The following is a 16,539-nucleotide window of genomic DNA, read 5'->3' on the forward strand; positions in this document are numbered from 1 at the left end:
TCAACTTTAGGATTTTTTTGAAAAGATTAAAAAAAACTATTAGAAGTAAAGATAATGTTTGTTTTTTGCGTTTATATTTTGATACACAAATAAAAAAAATTCAAATCAGAAACGAAATAGGAAAGAAAAAAAAAAAAGTAGGTTCAACTTACCCTAATAATGTATAAACTTTTATATTTATAAGTAAGCTATAAAAGATCATACAAAGACGATAAAAATCGTATTAAATTACTATAGCATTAAATATATTAAATTAATTTAATATATCATATTGATACAAATAATAAAAATATTTAGATATTTGCTCTGGCCAAGATAGCTCAACACCAACATATAAATTGTTATATTGTTTTTGGAATTTAGATTCATTACTGTCATTTTAACTATAATTTTTCACATTATTTATTTATATAGTTGCTAAAATCTGTTTTCTTGGATTTGGCATCCCTCTTTATTTCTTCTTTGGACCAAACTAGTAAGGGTTTTTTTTTTTTATTTATTTTTTGTGTATAATTTTTTATAGGCATTCTTTTTTTTTTTTTTTTTTTGCCAAAAGAAAAGAACTTTAGGCATTCACCCACACTGATTTAATGAATTTAAACTTAATTGGCTTTTATTAACTGTGGAATTTTGTATTTTTTATTTAATAACCTAGTTTATTAGAGTTTTCAAAGTTGCTATAGATACCTAATTTTAAATAAGAAAAATTAGTAGTAATTATATTAAAAAATTTTCCTTCTTTCAATAAGAAAATGTAAAGAAAAAGTTGTTCTATGGTAGAAACAATTGATAATACATACGTTTACTTCGAAATTAATATTTGATGATCTATTATCTATACATTATTAATGAATTACATAATAATGTTTTATAAAAAATTAATTTTAAAATTTTAAAAATAAATGTATTTAGTTAAATTTTTTTTTAAGTTTATGTATTATTATATTTAAAATTAAATTTTATCTAATATCATTGATTATATGTTTTATTGATAGTGTATAATATTTATAAATTAAATAGTATATCAAATATAAATTTTTAAAAATATGTATAAATCATTTTTTGGAAGAAATCCATTAAATAACTTTGAATAATTTATAATTTCTTTTAATTGTTCTTTGTTTTTTGTAAAAATAAAATACATCTCCTAAAAAAGGGTTTTCCCTTTGATTTAAATAAAATAAAAATGGACTGAGTGAATTCAACCAAATTAAAATAGATAAAAATAAATTTAAAATCAACCCAAAGTATAATAAAAGATTTGGAAATTATCCATGTAGTAATTTAGCAAAACTTTTTTATATGTTTTTTTTTTGGGATATTTAGGAAAAAGAGAGAGAGAGAGAGAGGGGAAATAAGGAAAAGGCCAGTAGAAACGTGAAACGACGTCGCCTATCTTGAATGCGTTTTGTCTGTTTGTAGCCGGCTCCCAAAGACAGAGTAGAAAGCACAGTAACGCAAGTTCTCAATAGCGGATTTGCAAGTAAAGGTTCAGCCGCCGCACTGATCGACCAATAAGACGTTGCTATCATCCTCTAGTCAGTCTTTCTCTCCGCTTCTCAAGGTTCCTCTTTTATTTCTAAAAAAACCCCAAAACTGAAAGTTTCCCTTTTGTTTTCATTTAATAATTCTATCTTTTACCATTTTTTGTTTTATAGTAACTCTAGAAGAAGCTAGAAGTAAGTAGTGAAGAAAAATCACATAAAGCCTTAGCTTTCAATGTTAATTTTTGTTATCTTTTTTTTTTCTCCTATCATTGTCATCAAATTTGATTGAAAGATTGATTTTTTTTTTTTTGTTTCAAGTAATAATAATGTAGTTAATATGCATAAAAGCAAAATCACATAAAGCCTTAACTTTAAATGTTAATTATTTTTATCTTTTTTTTTCCTCCCATTTTCGTCAAACTTGATTGAAAGATTGATTTTTTATTTTGTTTCAAGTAATAATAATGTAGTTAATATGCATATATCTTTATCTTCTTGTTGTAAATTCAAAATGAAGTTCAGTTGCTATGAAAAATGTTAGTGCCTGAATTGTACCTAACATGGGTTTTGCAGTTATAATTCTCTAAGCCTCCAATGGCTGCAGCAATGGAAACTTCACCAGCTTTGGAGATTTTAGGTACTTAATAGTCATAATCATGTCTCTTTTTAGAATTCAGCTCCATGTAATTTGTTATTTTTTCTCATTTTTTCAACTTTAATGTAGTTCGAGAACCGGCGGGATATTCTATCTGGAATGGGCCTCCATTCAACAACAATAATCAACCTGGGATTAAGCTTGAAAAAGTTCCTTGCACTAGTGCCAAGTTTAGTGAGGATGGTTCGAGGCTTGTGGTTACGAAAGCTGATGCTGCTATTAGTGTTTATGACTCCAGCACTTTGAAAGAGATTAGATGTTTTCAAATCCCCAATGTTGCTGCTTCTGCCTTGTCCCCACGTGGAACTTATCTTCAGACCTTTCAGAAGTCTACTACACCCCAGGAAAAAAATGTGGTTTTGTGGAACATAGAGACTGGTGATCCTGTTTACCAGCAATTGCAGAAAAACATGACAAAAGCCACATGGTACAATATATAGGCATGCATATTTATGGTTGCACGCATTATTTGTTGTGTTATAACAGTATTCATGTATTTTTTAAATTGTTAAGTCTGGATATTTGCCTAACAGTTTACGAATGATGCCAACTTGGGGCATTAAAATCCTTCTTTTTTGCATCTTCTGTCTCCCTATGTCTTGTTTGCTGGCATGTGTATCTTTGAATTGATATTTAGCTTGCTTTTAAATCTGCCCCAGGCCCTCAGTCCAGTTCAGTTCTGATGAAGCTGTTGCATGCCGGCTCGCTACAAATGAAATACAGTTTTTTGATGCTGCAGATTTCTCTAAAGGAATTTCTCATAGGCTGAGAATTCCCGGGGTGGCTGCAGTTGAGCTTTCCAAGGCTCCTGGGTCCCATGTGGCAGCATTTGTTCCAGAATCTAAGGTTGGTATCCCTTGGCTTCTGCTGGTTTCTTATTAAGAAAATAAAGATCCTAAGAAGTGTGCGGGATTGGTATCACCCTATACTGGATTAATAATTTCCACAATTATTCTGTTAACATGCTGTGTCTTGAAGTTGAACTTCAATCTGCTTCAATTGTAGCAGAAAGGGAACAGGTCAAAGTTAATTAAAAGTTTATAATAAATACTATATGATTTGATTTGATGGGAACGGGGTATTTGATTATGTGAAACTTAAGTAAAATCTGGACTTGTGTTCTAATTGACTTCTTAGGAGTATTTATCTTATTTGCCAAAAAAAAAAAGAATATTATCTCTAGCACTGGAAATTAGCATGTGCTTTGGGTCTCCTGAATGAAACTTTGTCAAATTTAATTGCAAAATTAGGAAAAACAACTATCTATCAAGAAGTATCAAAGGTCAACTAATAAAAACAGCATAGGAGTCATACTGGGGATGTTAGATACTGATAACTGACAAGAGGGGAGCAATTCAGCTTGTAGGAATCATGTCTTCAAGAGATAGTAAGTAGGAAGTCCACATATAAAGAGCCTTAAAGCTGTGGAAGTACTTGAGATGAGGGCCTAGCTTTTTACACTTACAATACATTTGGGTTTGGTTTTGCATTTTGTAGGGGAGTCCAGCTAGTGTCCAGATATATGCCTCTGGGAAAGAGTTGCAGAGTCAACCTCTTGCCCGACGAAGCTTTTTTCGATGTTCTACAGTGCAGTTAAATTGGAATCATGGTTCAACAGGACTTCTAGTTGTGGTGCAATCTGATGTTGATAAGACTAACCAGAGCTATTATGGAGAATCAAAACTGAACTACCTTACAACTGATGGGACCCATGAAGGACTTGTGCCTCTTTGTACATTCTTGCTTAAAACTTTTGCTGCTTTTTTTCTTTTAGTCAGAAAGCAACGTAATAATTTTTGCTTCTTTATCATGTACAATTTACTGACTGTATAACGAATATTGGCAGGTAAGGAGGGGCCTATTCATGATGTTCAGTGGTCATTTTCTGGGAAAGAGTTTGCTGTTGTTTATGGATGTATCCTTTTCTGCATCTTAAAAAACTTGGCACTTGGCAGGGTGTTTAACACTCGCTTGGGGTGATTGGATTTTGATTTTAACTGGACCAGATTTGGCAAGTTTATTTATGAAACTCTTTTAAGTAATGGGATTTGGAGTGATAATTGCATGCACTTTTGATCCATCGAAGGAGGCTCCTCCTTGAGTACATCCTCTAATGCATTACATACAAATAGTCAAGAAGCTTTTCTCTAACGTTTCTAAGGTCTTTGTGTCAGTTCTTTGGGAAAATTTGTCAAAGAGGGTACTGTTTGATCCAGCTGATGTTGCTCCAGATTTGGGTCCTATTGGGACCTTATTATGCACCCAAATTGGATATGTTCAATCTTTTGCAAGTTTTTCCTCATATTTAGTGTCATATGTCCTCAATGCACCAATTGTGATGTGTCAGATGTGTCAAACAAGGGTACCAATATAAAGAGTAGGGTAGCAAAGGGTTAACCTTTCACTTCATTAACTATTAATCCTTCCTGCAACTATTTCTGTGATGATTGTGCTTCCTCTTAACGTAATTTCAGTTATGCCTGCAAGTGCAACAGTATTTGACAAGAAGTGCAAACCATTACTTGAGCTGGGATCTGGTCCTTACAATACCATTCGATGGAATCCAAAGGGGAAATGTATCCTTTTGTAAATAATTTCTATGGTTTTCTTGCTGTGTAGTTAGTCTAATGAACTTTAATCAACTTATCATTTTGCTTTTGACTATATATATTTGTAGCCTTAAGTCTATGATATACAGTTCTGTGTTTGGCTGGTTTTGGTAACTTGCCTGGTGATATGGTAAGTATGCATGTTATTTGCTTATTTGCTGATGTCTGGTTTTGACTATACATATTTGTAGCCTTAAGTCTATGATTTCTCTAGTCTTTATATTTCTCTTCTTTTTGCTGATGTCTTTCACCAGCAGGGGTTTCTTTTAATCCTTATGTTGATAGTAATTAACTGTAAGGAGTCAAGCTTGGTGTCTGGTTAGATCATGAATTTGTTTCTCAGGAGTCAGTTCACCTTTTTTCTTGGAGGGTGATCTTGTGTCACTAGCTCATATCTACTTTGTTAGATTGAGATTTTGGGTCCTTAGGGGAATAAATGTTATTTATATTCTCCACTTTTTTTTTCCCTTGGAGATAGATTCAGTCTTTTTGTTTTTATTTCCCTCCTAATGTGGGGGAGAATCGTTTGGGTTTTGGTTTTTTCATGTTTCTTCATTAGGCCTCTTCTCAATGAATCCTCTGCCTCCCACATTCTTAATGCAGCTAATTTATGTTTAATTTTACACTTCAGGCATTCTGGGACTTTCTAGATAAAAAGCAGCTTGGAACAACTAGGGCTGAATGTTCTGTAACGAGTGAGTGGTCTGCTGATGGATGCTATTTCATGACTGCCACAACAGCTCCCAGACTCCAAGTTGACAATTGGTATGTTAATTATTGATGTTTTCTTATAATGAAGATTTACAGGGTACAGAGGAGTTTTGCAATTTACAAGTCACCATAATAGTTACTTCTAACAATATGTTCTAACTACATGGTGTACTTGATTTTAATTCTTTTGATGCATTAAATTGTTTATTACCTTGTTCTTGTCACAAAGCATTGGAAAAGAGAAGCTTCTTTCCATTGCTATGAATTTGTATGCTTTTGATCTAAAGACCTTTTTAATGCATTACTTTAGATTTAGATGACAATTCTTAAATCAAAACCATGTTCTAATTTTATTTAGTTTGTGGCAGAAATGATTTAAGCGGTGGTTAATAAATTTTGCGTTGCTCAAAATGAGCTCAATCATAAACTTACCTCAAAAACTGAACATTTATATAGTGCATGGTGTTATAGAACTGGTAGAGTTCTATTTTGACCTTGTAGGAAGCTATATAAGAATTACTCCTATATGGAGCTGGTTGCTGAGCTGAGTTGGTCTCTGGCTGAGTTAGAGATTCAGTTTGTCTCTTTTAAACAATAAAGAGACTAGTTAAACCTTGGCATGTCAACAACTATGGAGATATTATTGTTAAGGGAAAATGTACAAACATCCCATACTGTTCTCTCTCCCTGTTTGATATGAAAACAATTATCTATCTTCTTTTGTCTCTCTTTAATATGCCTATAGTTGATATCATATTTACTGTTTGACCATTACCAAGAGTAACCATTATTTGCCGGATAGTTCATTTATGAATTTCTGATTCTGTTATTATTGAAGCGTTAAAATTTTTCACCACAATGGATCGTTGTTCTTTAAGAAGATGTTTGACAAGTTGTTCCAGGTGAGTATTGTGATTAGTTAGTGCTCTTTTTGTGAAGTGGCTTCATATGCACTTTTCCTTACTTGATCTGTTGTTTATTGTTCATGCAGGCTGATTGGAAACCAGAGTCACCACATAAGTTCGGTCCAATTGCTGAACTTACTAAGTCCATTGATTCCATGAAGGTTGAAGAATCCAAATCACAAGGTTCTATTTCTTCTATATCTAAAACAACTTTGATTATCAAATTCTCATTTGTAGATGTGTTAACATTGTTAATCATTTTCCAGGACAAGGGTCAACCTCTAAAAAACCTGCATCTGTGAACCCTCCAGCACAGAAACCTGCTGCTTATCGCCCTCCGCATGCTAAGAATGCAGCTGCAGTTCAGGCAGAGGTATTCTCTGACAACTATGGGGTATCTTACAGTGATGATTTGACCAAAATGCAACTCATAAACAAGAAACAGATAAGAGTTTACTAAGTAGTAAAAAAGACAGCTATTAAAGATCAATTTTGGAAGTACACCTTTTTAATGGACTCTATCACTGAAGATCCAGTTGCAATTATGGAAGGTAGTAGGGTATGGATTTTGCAAAAAATAAGGGATACTGCATCATTCCTACTAGCAGACTATTACTTACAGAGTCATACTGCAAAGGAATATTTTATGGATTCTATAACACTGTGCACATCTGAGTCTTCCTCTCATTCTACTAGCTTATGATTGCATTAGTATGATTACATTCCTGTAAATTTAATTGCTGTATGTGGCCCTGACTATCTTAATGATTTTGTAATTCCAGTTGTTCGGAGGGAGTACTACAGGGTGAGTTCGCTTTAATATAATTTTGTCCTACGTCTATACAGTTTTGATTTTTGCACTTTCGGGTGCTCACAAGTGTTCCATGTTAATATAGAGAAATGAGCAAGAATGCCCTCAGAAACAAGAAGAAGAGGGAGAAACAAAAAGAAAAAAAGGCAGCTGAGGCAACTAATGCGGCTGAGGCTAAATGACAAGTGTAGTTTTACCCTCTAGCAATCAAAACTATTTTAACCTGGATACCTTGCAGTCACCCGTCTTGATCTGTTAACATTCATTTGTTCTGTTTGATTTTGGCTTTGCTGGCCTCTTCTTTAATTTCTTTTTCCCATTTTTTCCTAGGAAAGAGGGAACTGGGGAGGGGGTTGAGGGAGTTAAAATTTTGAGCTCAGCAGAAATATAAGTATACATAAAAGCATGTGTCCGTGTATGCGCATTTCTATGTAGCTTAGGGCTTTTGAACCCTTGGTATTGATGGCCAGAATGAGCCGATGGTGAAATACTAAATGCCACTTTGCTTAGGTGCTTAAAACCCATGACGGTTATATGGTTGTATTATTTGCTGATGCAGTCTTTGAGAGGTTGCCTGAATGCATGGTTAGAGTAGCAGAAAGTTATAAAATTTGAACTGCTGTTTACACTTTGGGTAAAAAGCTTTAAGTTTATGAAGATTTGGATGATATTTAAGATATATAGCTGTCTTTTAAGTGATTTTGAAGCACAGGATTTATGCTTGCCAATCTCTAGGTGTGGCAAAATAGGATACATTCCTGAAATCCTTTACCATTTGAAACTCTATCTCATAAATCTCATCTTGTCCTCTCCAAGACTGAAACTAAATATTTTCAAGAAAGAATCTTAAACTAAATCATGTTCAGTCCACTGCGAAGGCCTTTGAAAGACAGTTTTAAGGAGTGCATTTGGCAATAAGATATGACATAAATTTTGGATTTAATTTTGTAAATGAAGAGTGCATTTGGCAATCACTTTTATAAGTCATCAGTTGAGCAGCGTGAAGAAATGGGAATACGTTGAGTAGGACAATAAAAAAAAGCTTAGGTCCAAACATCTATTACCATGCTTTCAATCTCATCACACATGCATAGACAGTTATCAAAACAGTTTTCAATTCATGTTTAATGATTCAAACATCATTAGACTGGTGCATGACCGAGCAGTTTCATTTACATCCAAAGAGCGAATAGTTCATGAAGCTGCCACCTTGGCTAAATAGAACAACAAAAGATGCATACTGGCAATTTTGAACTAGTACTATTGTGTCTCAAAATTTCACATCAGTTGTCCATGTACCTTGCACACTAGGGTGTTTGGTTACATGCCTTGTCTTCAATTTCACCACCTTTCTTCCCAAAGCATTCCTCAGCCTGGTTGCATGAAGAAGGATATCTTCTGGAGTCATATTCTTCACACATATCACCCGCTCGTTTTTGTTCTCTGAGAAATTGGCATGAGACATGCTTTAAATCAATGAAGTGCTTTCGGAGAAAACATGCATGTTCAGAGAAGCGTTCGTTGGAATGCATTTATGTCTGAAATACTCATCCAAGAAAGTAAGAGTAACTTACTGTAAAAGCCCTTCAAATGCGGATGTTGTCCACGGATGAGTTCGGTAACTACCTCCAGCTGAGGATTTTTCTCTTTGAATGTTGGTAACTGCGACTCCATAAATGTCCTGACATAATAATGCCAAACATCTTAGCATGAAATTGATATTGAGTTTAAAGAATTCAGCTGCCATTTAAAGAAGAATCCATATCTGTTATTCGTACATGCTTCTCATTATTATTAATCATAAAGCTTGATCTTGAGACTACCCAATCATATGAGTTCAACAACCAAAATTTAGGGAAACCATCCTACGGCCTTGTCATTTATGTTACTCGAAAGTTGAGTTTGGGGCAAATGGCTTGTAGGTTAACGCTAATTTATTACACTCTACATGACACAACATGAAGATCCTTGCAACAAGTAGCTTCTCTAGTTTGTTTTTCATTAGCATACAACTAGCAATAATTCATAAGAAACAATTGACAAATCTATGCGCAAAGGATATAATACAATATTATTAGAAAATAAAACTTGAGCAAAGATATTAAGGCAAAACTTGTAATGCTGGACAATCTTATGTAATCTTGGGTCTTTTAAGGATTGCTAACAAGACTGACCTCAAAGTGGAAAAACTGAAAATTTCTCAGGTAATATTTGGGCAAATTGGATTCATTAGCAAATAATCCCATCATTCACCAGGTTCGACCTGATGGTAGTTCACTTAAAAGTGAAGAGATAAGTTGGACACACACTTAAACCTCTCTCATTGAATAAGAACTTTTAAACTCTCAATATATGCATAAACCATCTCAAAATTTGCAGAAAATTTTAGGCGGAAAAGATGTTCATGTATATTAACATTATACCGTGCTGCTTTCACTGATTTACTTCAAAACTAACCAAGATCCTTCAAACTGTGGGACTAGCTAGCCATATTCCACTTCAACTTATTCTTTTGGTCAATAAAAATGATCATTACTCTTTAGTAAAGAAATTTCAAACAGTACATGTTCAAACACTTGTGCAAGTGTTAGATTTGCTATTTTTACCTTCTATAAAGAATCAATCAAGTCATCTCTCCAGACAAGAAAAGAAATGAAAAGGCCAAGGCAACCCAGTATTGTATCATGAAGTCATTAGAAAATTCATTCATCCAATAACAATTCTTTGACTAGTGAATGGTTAAAATCATACCTGATTCCCCTACTACTCCCTCCCCAATCACAATAGCTTACAATCAGCTTTTTAAGTTGCCAAACTCCTCTCAATGCCATCTGCATTTCAAATACAAAAACAAATCCCCAACTAATTACTTGCTTAAACCATTTTTGCTAAAGAACATTGCAGATATAACAAATGAATTACACCCAGACCCTTATTCAAAGATTAAGTTTTCAAAGTACACACAAGTTCTATAAGTTTATTTACCATCTATTTGCTCACTATGCGGATAAAAAATTTCACTACAAGAAGCTAAAATTTTGTTTCAAAAGAAAACCCAAATAAAAAATCAACTAATCCAATTCATTCAATTCAAACAGACACAATATCATAAATTCAAAAAACACAAGTTAAAAACAAATAAATAAGTTGAAGAAAATTGGATAACATCGCCGCCAACGAAGCGGTAAGGCCTTGAACAGAGATATATGAATTAAAATAGAGTAATGGAAGAGAAAGAAAGGGAGAGATATACAAAGTGACCAACCTTGATGTTGCGAGGCTATCGTCGGCTGTGGAGAGTGAAAGAAATGCTGAATTGGGAAGAGGGAACAAGAGTTTAGACGAGAAAGTAGACCATTAGAGGAGACACTGGGTCCAGTAATTTGGGCTGAGACACTGGGTCTAATATGACTCCATTCTGTAATAGAGGAGTCCACCTTCCACTTTTTTAAATAATAAACAAATTTATTTATAAATAATAAATAAACAATAAATAAATAATAAACGAATGAATTTTAAATAAATTTTAAATGAATTTATTTATAAATATAAATGAACAAAATAATTTTTTTTTGTATTTGATTCATTTAATAAATAAATATAATAATATTTTTAAAAATTATTTGTTAAATTTAATAACCCAATATAAACAAATAAATACGAACATATGCACAAATAATTTGTTGAAAGTTTTGTTCGTTCATATCCTAAGAAACTATTGATTATTTTAATTGTTCTAAAATCTCAAGTTTCCGTTCTTCAATTTTCAGAAATGACGAACTTTTCTTTTCTTTACCCGTCTATGTCTCTGTTGCAAGAAATAAGCCCGCTTCCATGTCACCAACTGTGTCGATTCTAGCCTATGTATCATCGCAAGCAGGCCCTTGTTAAATTTTATAGGCAACCTTAAATAAATTCTATATGAATCAAATTCATTTTGATATCTTATCATGATATTTCAGGTCTTGTTTCATCAACAAAATACAATTTCTTTGTTACACCGAGAGGGCAAAGCCCTAGTACAAGAGACTTAATTCAAATTAAGTCTAGATGAAAAAAAAAAAAAAAAACCCAACCATTCCAGTCGCTACTGATTACTACTCATATTTAAGAAGAACCCAGCCAACATGCATATTCTCCTGAGAATTAACCCAAAAACCTGATGAGGAATGGGATTAAGAGTAATGCAGCAGCCAGGCCCATTGTGATCCATCTGAATGGGTTATTTGGCAGGAGCAAGAGAACGCCTGCTATAAACGCAAAGGCAGTAGCAATGCCACCCACAATTCCCACCTTTCGGGTGGCAATTTCAGAGTCGCAGCTAAATGGTAATGTCTGTGGCTTATTGGTAATAAGGTACAGTCCTGCTAAGCTAGCAGAGAATCCAACAACTGCAGATAATGCAGTAAAAGATTCCATGATTTCAGTAGAAAGTGATTGGGGGTTGTTGCTGGTCGACTTGGAAATCAGGGTAATGATTACACCACCATTGATTCCAAGTAAAGTCGTAAACCATTTTGGGTAATCTCTGGCAAGCTGAGGATTGCCGTTCAAGGAGGCAAAGATTTCTTTCATCAGATTGGTTATATCATCAAGAACCGTGGCATGTGAGGGTTTAAGAACACTCCGATGCCCAGCAACAGAGATTGCCAAATCTGTACCGACAGTATTGTTATCATGGTAAGGTGGTGTACCATGCCCAGCAGCCGAGATTGCCACATCTGTACCGGCAGTATTACCATGAAGGCCTGCTGTATCATGATGAACCAGAGAACCATTTGATGGCCCTGACCTTTGACGCTGAAACCCAGTACTACCAGTGCCATTATTAGGATTTCCATAGTTTTCAGCAAGGATGGCACGAGTGCATCTCGGCATATCTATACAGGAAGCATATACAATAAAATCATCATTATTCTTAGTTCAAGCCAAAAAGATTAAAGGGGCCTAAAGCTCAAAGTTTGTTTTCAAGCAAATGTATTGGTCAGAGTCAAGCTAAAAACCTTAATGAAAATGTATTATACTCCTCCTGACTCAAGCAAATGTATCTGATTTAATCATTTGAAAGCAAAAGTCATTCTAACCATGCTTGCAAGTTAAAGAAAGCATTGTATATTCTAAAGCAAGTATCAAGAGCATGGTATTGCAAAAGTTGGTGAGTTTCTAGTTCCATGTGTTTATGAAGAGGTTTGTCATATCAGAAAGAACTTGTCTGCACGCTTCCAAATCAAACAGTTCAATGACTTGAAGCATTGTCTAGGACTTAGAGAAGAAGGTACAGATGAAATAAATCTTGTCTATATTAAAGTGACTCAAAAACGAAGAGGAAGCACTTGTTCACAGCAAAAGAGTAGTAGATAACAAGGGCAGCATGCGGGAAAAAATAAAAGAAAAGGGTGGAAGATCAAAGTGGCAGCAACATAAAAACTCTCACGCAAGGGGAGTTCAAGGCAGCTAGATGAAAAATGTAAATACCCTAAAAGCATCAAGCATCGAAGTGGTGAATGCTTAAATTATGGCAAAAAGGGGCATTATGCAAAAGACTGCAGATTCGAGGAGAAATCTGTCCAACAATGAGACATTGAGACATCATTTGCAAGGCTGGGCTTATTGAAAGTGCTGCAATTAATCAGAGTGAAGATGAATAAGATGCTGAGGCATCATTTGCTAGGGATGAATTTATTGAAGTTGATGATGTTAGAAAAATAAGTAAAGATATAGAAATAATAAAAAAGAATTTTGATTTTGAAGTGTGAAGAACACTTTTTTAAAGGTAATTATATCTTTAGGATACAATAAAGTTTTAAATTCTCCAATCATAAATAATGAAAATAATTATATTAAATGATCTATTTATAATGAATGAATAGATATAAATTTCTATTCAAATGGTTATGATCAATTGTATAATCATGATTTATATGAATAATCTTTTATTTATATTTAAATAGTTATGATAATTTATCATATAATAATTATTTTTGTTCAAAAATACTTATTCAAAATATGAATAAAATTAATACAAAACTTAAATTTATTCACTAATAATTAAATATTTTTATCTGATATAATATGCATCGCATTTTAAACTATTCACAAACGAAAACTTTGATTTTTGACATGACAGAAGTTTAGCAAAGAAGCCTCTCAACCAAAAACGAAAGCAAGCTATGCCAATGTGGAATTGGAAGCAGAAGATGAATTAATCAAAAGAGCCACCAAGTTATAAGGAAGCATCACAAGATATCAACTGGAGATAAGCAATGAATGAAGAAATTCAAGCTTTGGAGCAAAATCAGACTTGGGATTGGGTTTCCATACCATGTAATCCAAAGGCCACATTTTGCAAATGGAGAATTGAAGCAGCCTTTGATGGCGCTAACCATGCATACAGAAGCCCAGTTTTACCAGTGCCATTATTAGGATTTCCATAATTTTGGGCAAGGGTGACCAAAGGATGTCCCAAGATAGCTATATAGGAAACATATACAATAAAATTATCATTAATCTTGCTTCAAGCCAAAAAGGTTAAAAGAGCATAAAGCTCAAAGTTTGTTTTCAAGCAAATGTATTAGTCTGACTCAAGCTAAAAACCTTAATGAAAATTTATTATACTCCTCCGGACTCAAGCAAATGTATCTGATTTAATCATTTGAAAGCAAAAGTCATTCTAACTATGCTTGCAAGTTAAAGAAAGCATTGTATATTCTAAAGCAAGTATCAAGAGCATGGTATTGCAAAAGTTAGTGAGTTTCTAGTTTCATGTGTTTATAAAGAGATTTGTCAAATCAGAAAGAACTTGTCTGCACGCTTCCAAATCAAACAGTTCAATGAGTTGAAGCATTTTCTTGGAGTTGGACCAGAAGATAGGCATTATAACTTTTCTGGTATCAAAAGGGAAAATTAAAAACAAGAGAATCCCATGGAAATAAATAAATCCTAACTCCTTGAGGAGTTTGAAGAAGTGAAGTTAGCAAATCTAAAATTGGTGATATTGAACATATTTTAAAAAATAAAAGAAAAAAAGACACTTTTCATTGATTCATATCAAATTTAATTAATTCAGATTTTTTAAAATCTCAATACTATCAATTTTTTCATTTTTAACAGAAAACATCTAAATACATCTAAAGCTTTCATAAAATAAGTCATATTGTATTTACTGCTTCGAAAGAAATTAAAAAAAAAAAATCTGAGTACCTTCCATTTTAGCCGTCATATGGAACATACGTAGTTCAGCGAATAATTGAAGCACTGAATTAACAGGGCATCCATAGGATTTCGCAAGAAGGAGATAATCACGAAACTTAGACGCCTTCCCAGAAAGGATATCAATGAAGACACCACGCCAATGAGGTGGTAAATCGCGAAAGATCTTATGAATCACATCAAGTTCATCACGAATCAGATAATGGAGGTGATCTGGAAGAGCACTGGGAAGCAAAGTAAGGAACTTAGCAAAATCAATATCAGGTTGACTGGTATCGGTATTGTTCTCAGCCATAATTGTTTGTGAAAAAGGAGCGATTTCAGAGATGCAGGTTCGAATTTAGATTTTAGAAAGATAGGGAAAACAAAATACGCTAAACTTTGAAACCCTAATTTATCTTTTTAGATTTTTTTTTACCAAAAACGCGTGGTGATGTTGGTGGTGGACTCCTCTTCATTTTTTATTTGAATAAGATTGGCACCGTTGATATTATATAATTTTTTGCCTTTGATCGATTTATAACTTTGTAACGCTTTGTTTCAATTCATTTTCAGATTCAAGATGGAGCTGATTTTCAGAAAGAAGATAGAACGACTGTTCGCCTTCGCCGTCGATCTCTCCGTGGCTAGAAATAATTTGTATCTCTCCTCCGTCATCGGCATCATCCTTTCCCTGATTCCCCGTAAAAATATAGGAGGAAATACAGTTCCACGACTCTTCGAGGGACAGTCATCGGCCTTCTATGCCCTGGTAATATCTGTCGTATTTACTTTCACCGGTTCTTTCACGGCGTTGGTGATAGGAGATAACTCCAAGACTTCAAGATTCTGCACGCTTTATTCCATGGTCGCCATGATTTTAGCTTTATCAATTCTCGCGCATGTCTTTTTATCCTGAGTGCTTCTTAGGTTCCTTCTGCTTCTCTTTCAAGATCCAAGCCTCTTTACCTGTATCTGGCTTTGAGTCCTTGGATGTGGTGATTATAGGATCTAGCCTTGTTTTTTTTTTTTTCCTTTTTCCTTTTGAATGATGTATCTGGTTATTATCGGCGAGTAAACCAACTCTATGTTCTCTAATTCACCTGCATAAAGCAAGAAATTATGTTTGTTGAAGCTTCTGCATAATCTCTTTGTTAAAAAGCTTGACAGAGCAATTACTGTATTTTTTTTTTCTTAACAAAATTTGCTATGGCAATTTGGTCCCGTTTTGCAGAAACCCTAATTCTCAAAATTCCCTCCTTATCCTCAATCTCTGCAAAGTCATCTCAATTCTTACTAGATATTCACTCTCAAATCTCAACAACGGTGAAACTGAAAGAATTTTTTTTAATGGATAATAAAATTCTTATTTCAATATCTAAATAAGAGGAAAAGCATGCTACAACTTGTTGCTGCAGATGACTCGAACTTGTTTGAATGCATCCTTGCACGCAAGCTTGATAGGAGGAGTTCAGAAAGATTTCCCCTTCATAGTAGAGATTAACCTCTTGAACTCATGCTTTATCTATCAGTTTTTGAACTCTTATTCAAGTAGCTAGATTATTTTGTCGAGTCGAACTTGAGTACATAAAATAAGAATCAAACCAAGCTTGAGTTATGAGCTTTGTGATCAATCCAAGTTCCAACTTCTCACTGCCTCTCTCCATGGTATTCCAAATTTTGCAATGTATGTTTTTGATTTTGAGAATCGAAACACTTTCATTAAATGGAAATGAAATGATGTAACATCAACTTGGGTACCATCTGCATCTGATACAAAATATACTCTAAACTAGCAGTATTGTCAGCCACTGTATTAGCTTCATGGAAAGCATGCTGAAAAGAACAAATTCAGCGGGTAATTCTTTCATGTCTTCCAGTACTATTTCACAATCCATCATGTTTGAATCATCTTTCTGCACTTTAAGAATTGCTTGAACCGAATCCCCTTCCACTATATTCTCCTGTATCCACGCTGAAGGGAATTTGAAGATCAAATCATAAAGCTAAAATTTCATATGTCAGAGCACTACCTGCATTTGTTGCTGTTGAGGCACGTCTTCACCTTGCCAGAATGATGGCAAAAAAAATATTCACCTGATCATTTCCTGATATAAGCATGGATTTCGAACACCTTTTTACTCCAGTTTTTTGGGGATGGTATGTGAGAGGA

At 34.0% G+C, this 16,539-nt stretch overlaps 3 protein-coding genes and 1 long non-coding RNA gene across 7 annotated transcripts; 2 read left to right on the top strand and 2 right to left on the bottom strand.

Annotated features, from left to right (window-relative positions):
- Positions 1-1,470: 1,470 nt before the first annotated feature.
- Positions 1,471-7,721, top strand: LOC111307689 (Eukaryotic translation initiation factor eIF2A family protein). Of its 3 annotated transcripts, none has more exons than XM_022905800.2 (14): positions 1,471-1,679; positions 2,061-2,124; positions 2,212-2,569; positions 2,802-2,988; positions 3,640-3,874; positions 3,989-4,057; positions 4,617-4,718; positions 4,841-4,881; positions 5,383-5,516; positions 6,301-6,364; positions 6,454-6,550; positions 6,634-6,740; positions 7,150-7,172; positions 7,264-7,721. In XM_022905800.2, the coding sequence occupies exons 2-14, from the start codon at positions 2,082-2,084 to the stop codon at positions 7,358-7,360; spliced, it is 1,557 nt and encodes a 518-aa protein (XP_022761535.1). In that variant the 5' UTR covers positions 1,471-1,679; positions 2,061-2,081; the 3' UTR covers positions 7,361-7,721. The 3 variants fall into 3 exon arrangements, with proteins under 3 accessions (XP_022761535.1, XP_022761533.1, XP_022761534.1); XM_022905798.2 differs by having other exon boundaries at positions 1,471-1,564; XM_022905799.2 differs by having other exon boundaries at positions 1,471-1,538.
- Positions 7,722-8,276: 555 nt separating this feature from the next.
- Positions 8,277-10,600, bottom strand: LOC111307231 (large ribosomal subunit protein mL43-like). Its single transcript, XM_022905246.2, has 4 exons — positions 10,444-10,600; positions 9,930-10,009; positions 8,753-8,859; positions 8,277-8,621 (listed from the first exon to the last, which is right to left on the bottom strand). The coding sequence occupies exons 2-4, from the start codon at positions 10,007-10,009 to the stop codon at positions 8,449-8,451; spliced, it is 360 nt and encodes a 119-aa protein (XP_022760981.1). The 5' UTR covers positions 10,444-10,600; the 3' UTR covers positions 8,277-8,448.
- Positions 10,601-11,084: 484 nt separating this feature from the next.
- LOC111306995 (uncharacterized) lies at positions 11,085-14,682 on the bottom strand. 2 transcript variants are annotated; one of them, XM_022905070.2, is made up of 3 exons: positions 14,379-14,682; positions 13,500-13,649; positions 11,085-12,058 (listed from the first exon to the last, which is right to left on the bottom strand). In XM_022905070.2, exons 1-3 carry the CDS (start codon positions 14,680-14,682, stop codon positions 11,325-11,327), a joined length of 1,188 nt encoding a protein of 395 aa, XP_022760805.1. In that variant the 3' UTR covers positions 11,085-11,324. The 2 variants fall into 2 exon arrangements, with proteins under 2 accessions (XP_022760805.1, XP_089607987.1); XM_089751861.1 differs by lacking the exon at positions 13,500-13,649.
- On the top strand, positions 14,580-15,500 carry LOC111307000 (uncharacterized). Its single transcript, XR_016332084.1, has 2 exons — positions 14,580-14,719; positions 14,943-15,500. It is a non-coding gene; the product is annotated as an uncharacterized LOC111307000 (long non-coding RNA).
- Positions 15,501-16,539: the final 1,039 nt, after the last annotated feature.

This window comes from Durio zibethinus, chromosome 22 (assembly GCF_047325235.1).
Source record: "Durio zibethinus cultivar Kanyao isolate XHJ-2024 chromosome 22, ASM4732523v1, whole genome shotgun sequence".
NCBI lineage: Eukaryota > Viridiplantae > Streptophyta > Magnoliopsida > Malvales > Malvaceae > Durio > Durio zibethinus.

What these genes read in the sequence shown, in the direction of transcription:
- LOC111307689 (XM_022905800.2), top strand. Translation starts at nt 2,082, where the DNA reads ATGGCTGCAGCAATGGAAACTTCACCAGCTTTGGAGATTTTAG. An exon ending in AACATGACAAAAGCCACATG is followed by an intron (nt 2,570 to 2,801) that starts GTACAATATATA and finishes AATCTGCCCCAG; the next exon opens with GCCCTCAGTCCAGTTCAGTT. An exon ending in AGACTCCAAGTTGACAATTG is followed by an intron (nt 5,517 to 6,300) that starts GTATGTTAATTA and finishes TTATTATTGAAG; the next exon opens with CGTTAAAATTTTTCACCACA.
- LOC111307231 (XM_022905246.2), bottom strand. Translation starts at nt 10,009, where the DNA reads ATGGCATTGAGAGGAGTTTGGCAACTTAAAAAGCTGATTGTAAGCTAT. An exon ending in GGGAGTAGTAGGGGAATCAG is followed by an intron (nt 8,860 to 9,929) that starts GTATGATTTTAA and finishes TTATTATGTCAG; the next exon opens with GACATTTATGGAGTCGCAGT. An exon ending in GCATTTGAAGGGCTTTTACA is followed by an intron (nt 8,622 to 8,752) that starts GTAAGTTACTCT and finishes CCAATTTCTCAG; the next exon opens with AGAACAAAAACGAGCGGGTG.
- LOC111306995 (XM_022905070.2), bottom strand. Translation starts at nt 14,682, where the DNA reads ATGGCTGAGAACAATACCGATACCAGTCAACCTGATATTGATTTTGCT. An exon ending in TATGACGGCTAAAATGGAAG is followed by an intron (nt 13,650 to 14,378) that starts GTACTCAGATTT and finishes TTTCCTATATAG; the next exon opens with CTATCTTGGGACATCCTTTG. An exon ending in TGTGGCCTTTGGATTACATG is followed by an intron (nt 12,059 to 13,499) that starts GTATGGAAACCC and finishes CTTCCTGTATAG; the next exon opens with ATATGCCGAGATGCACTCGT.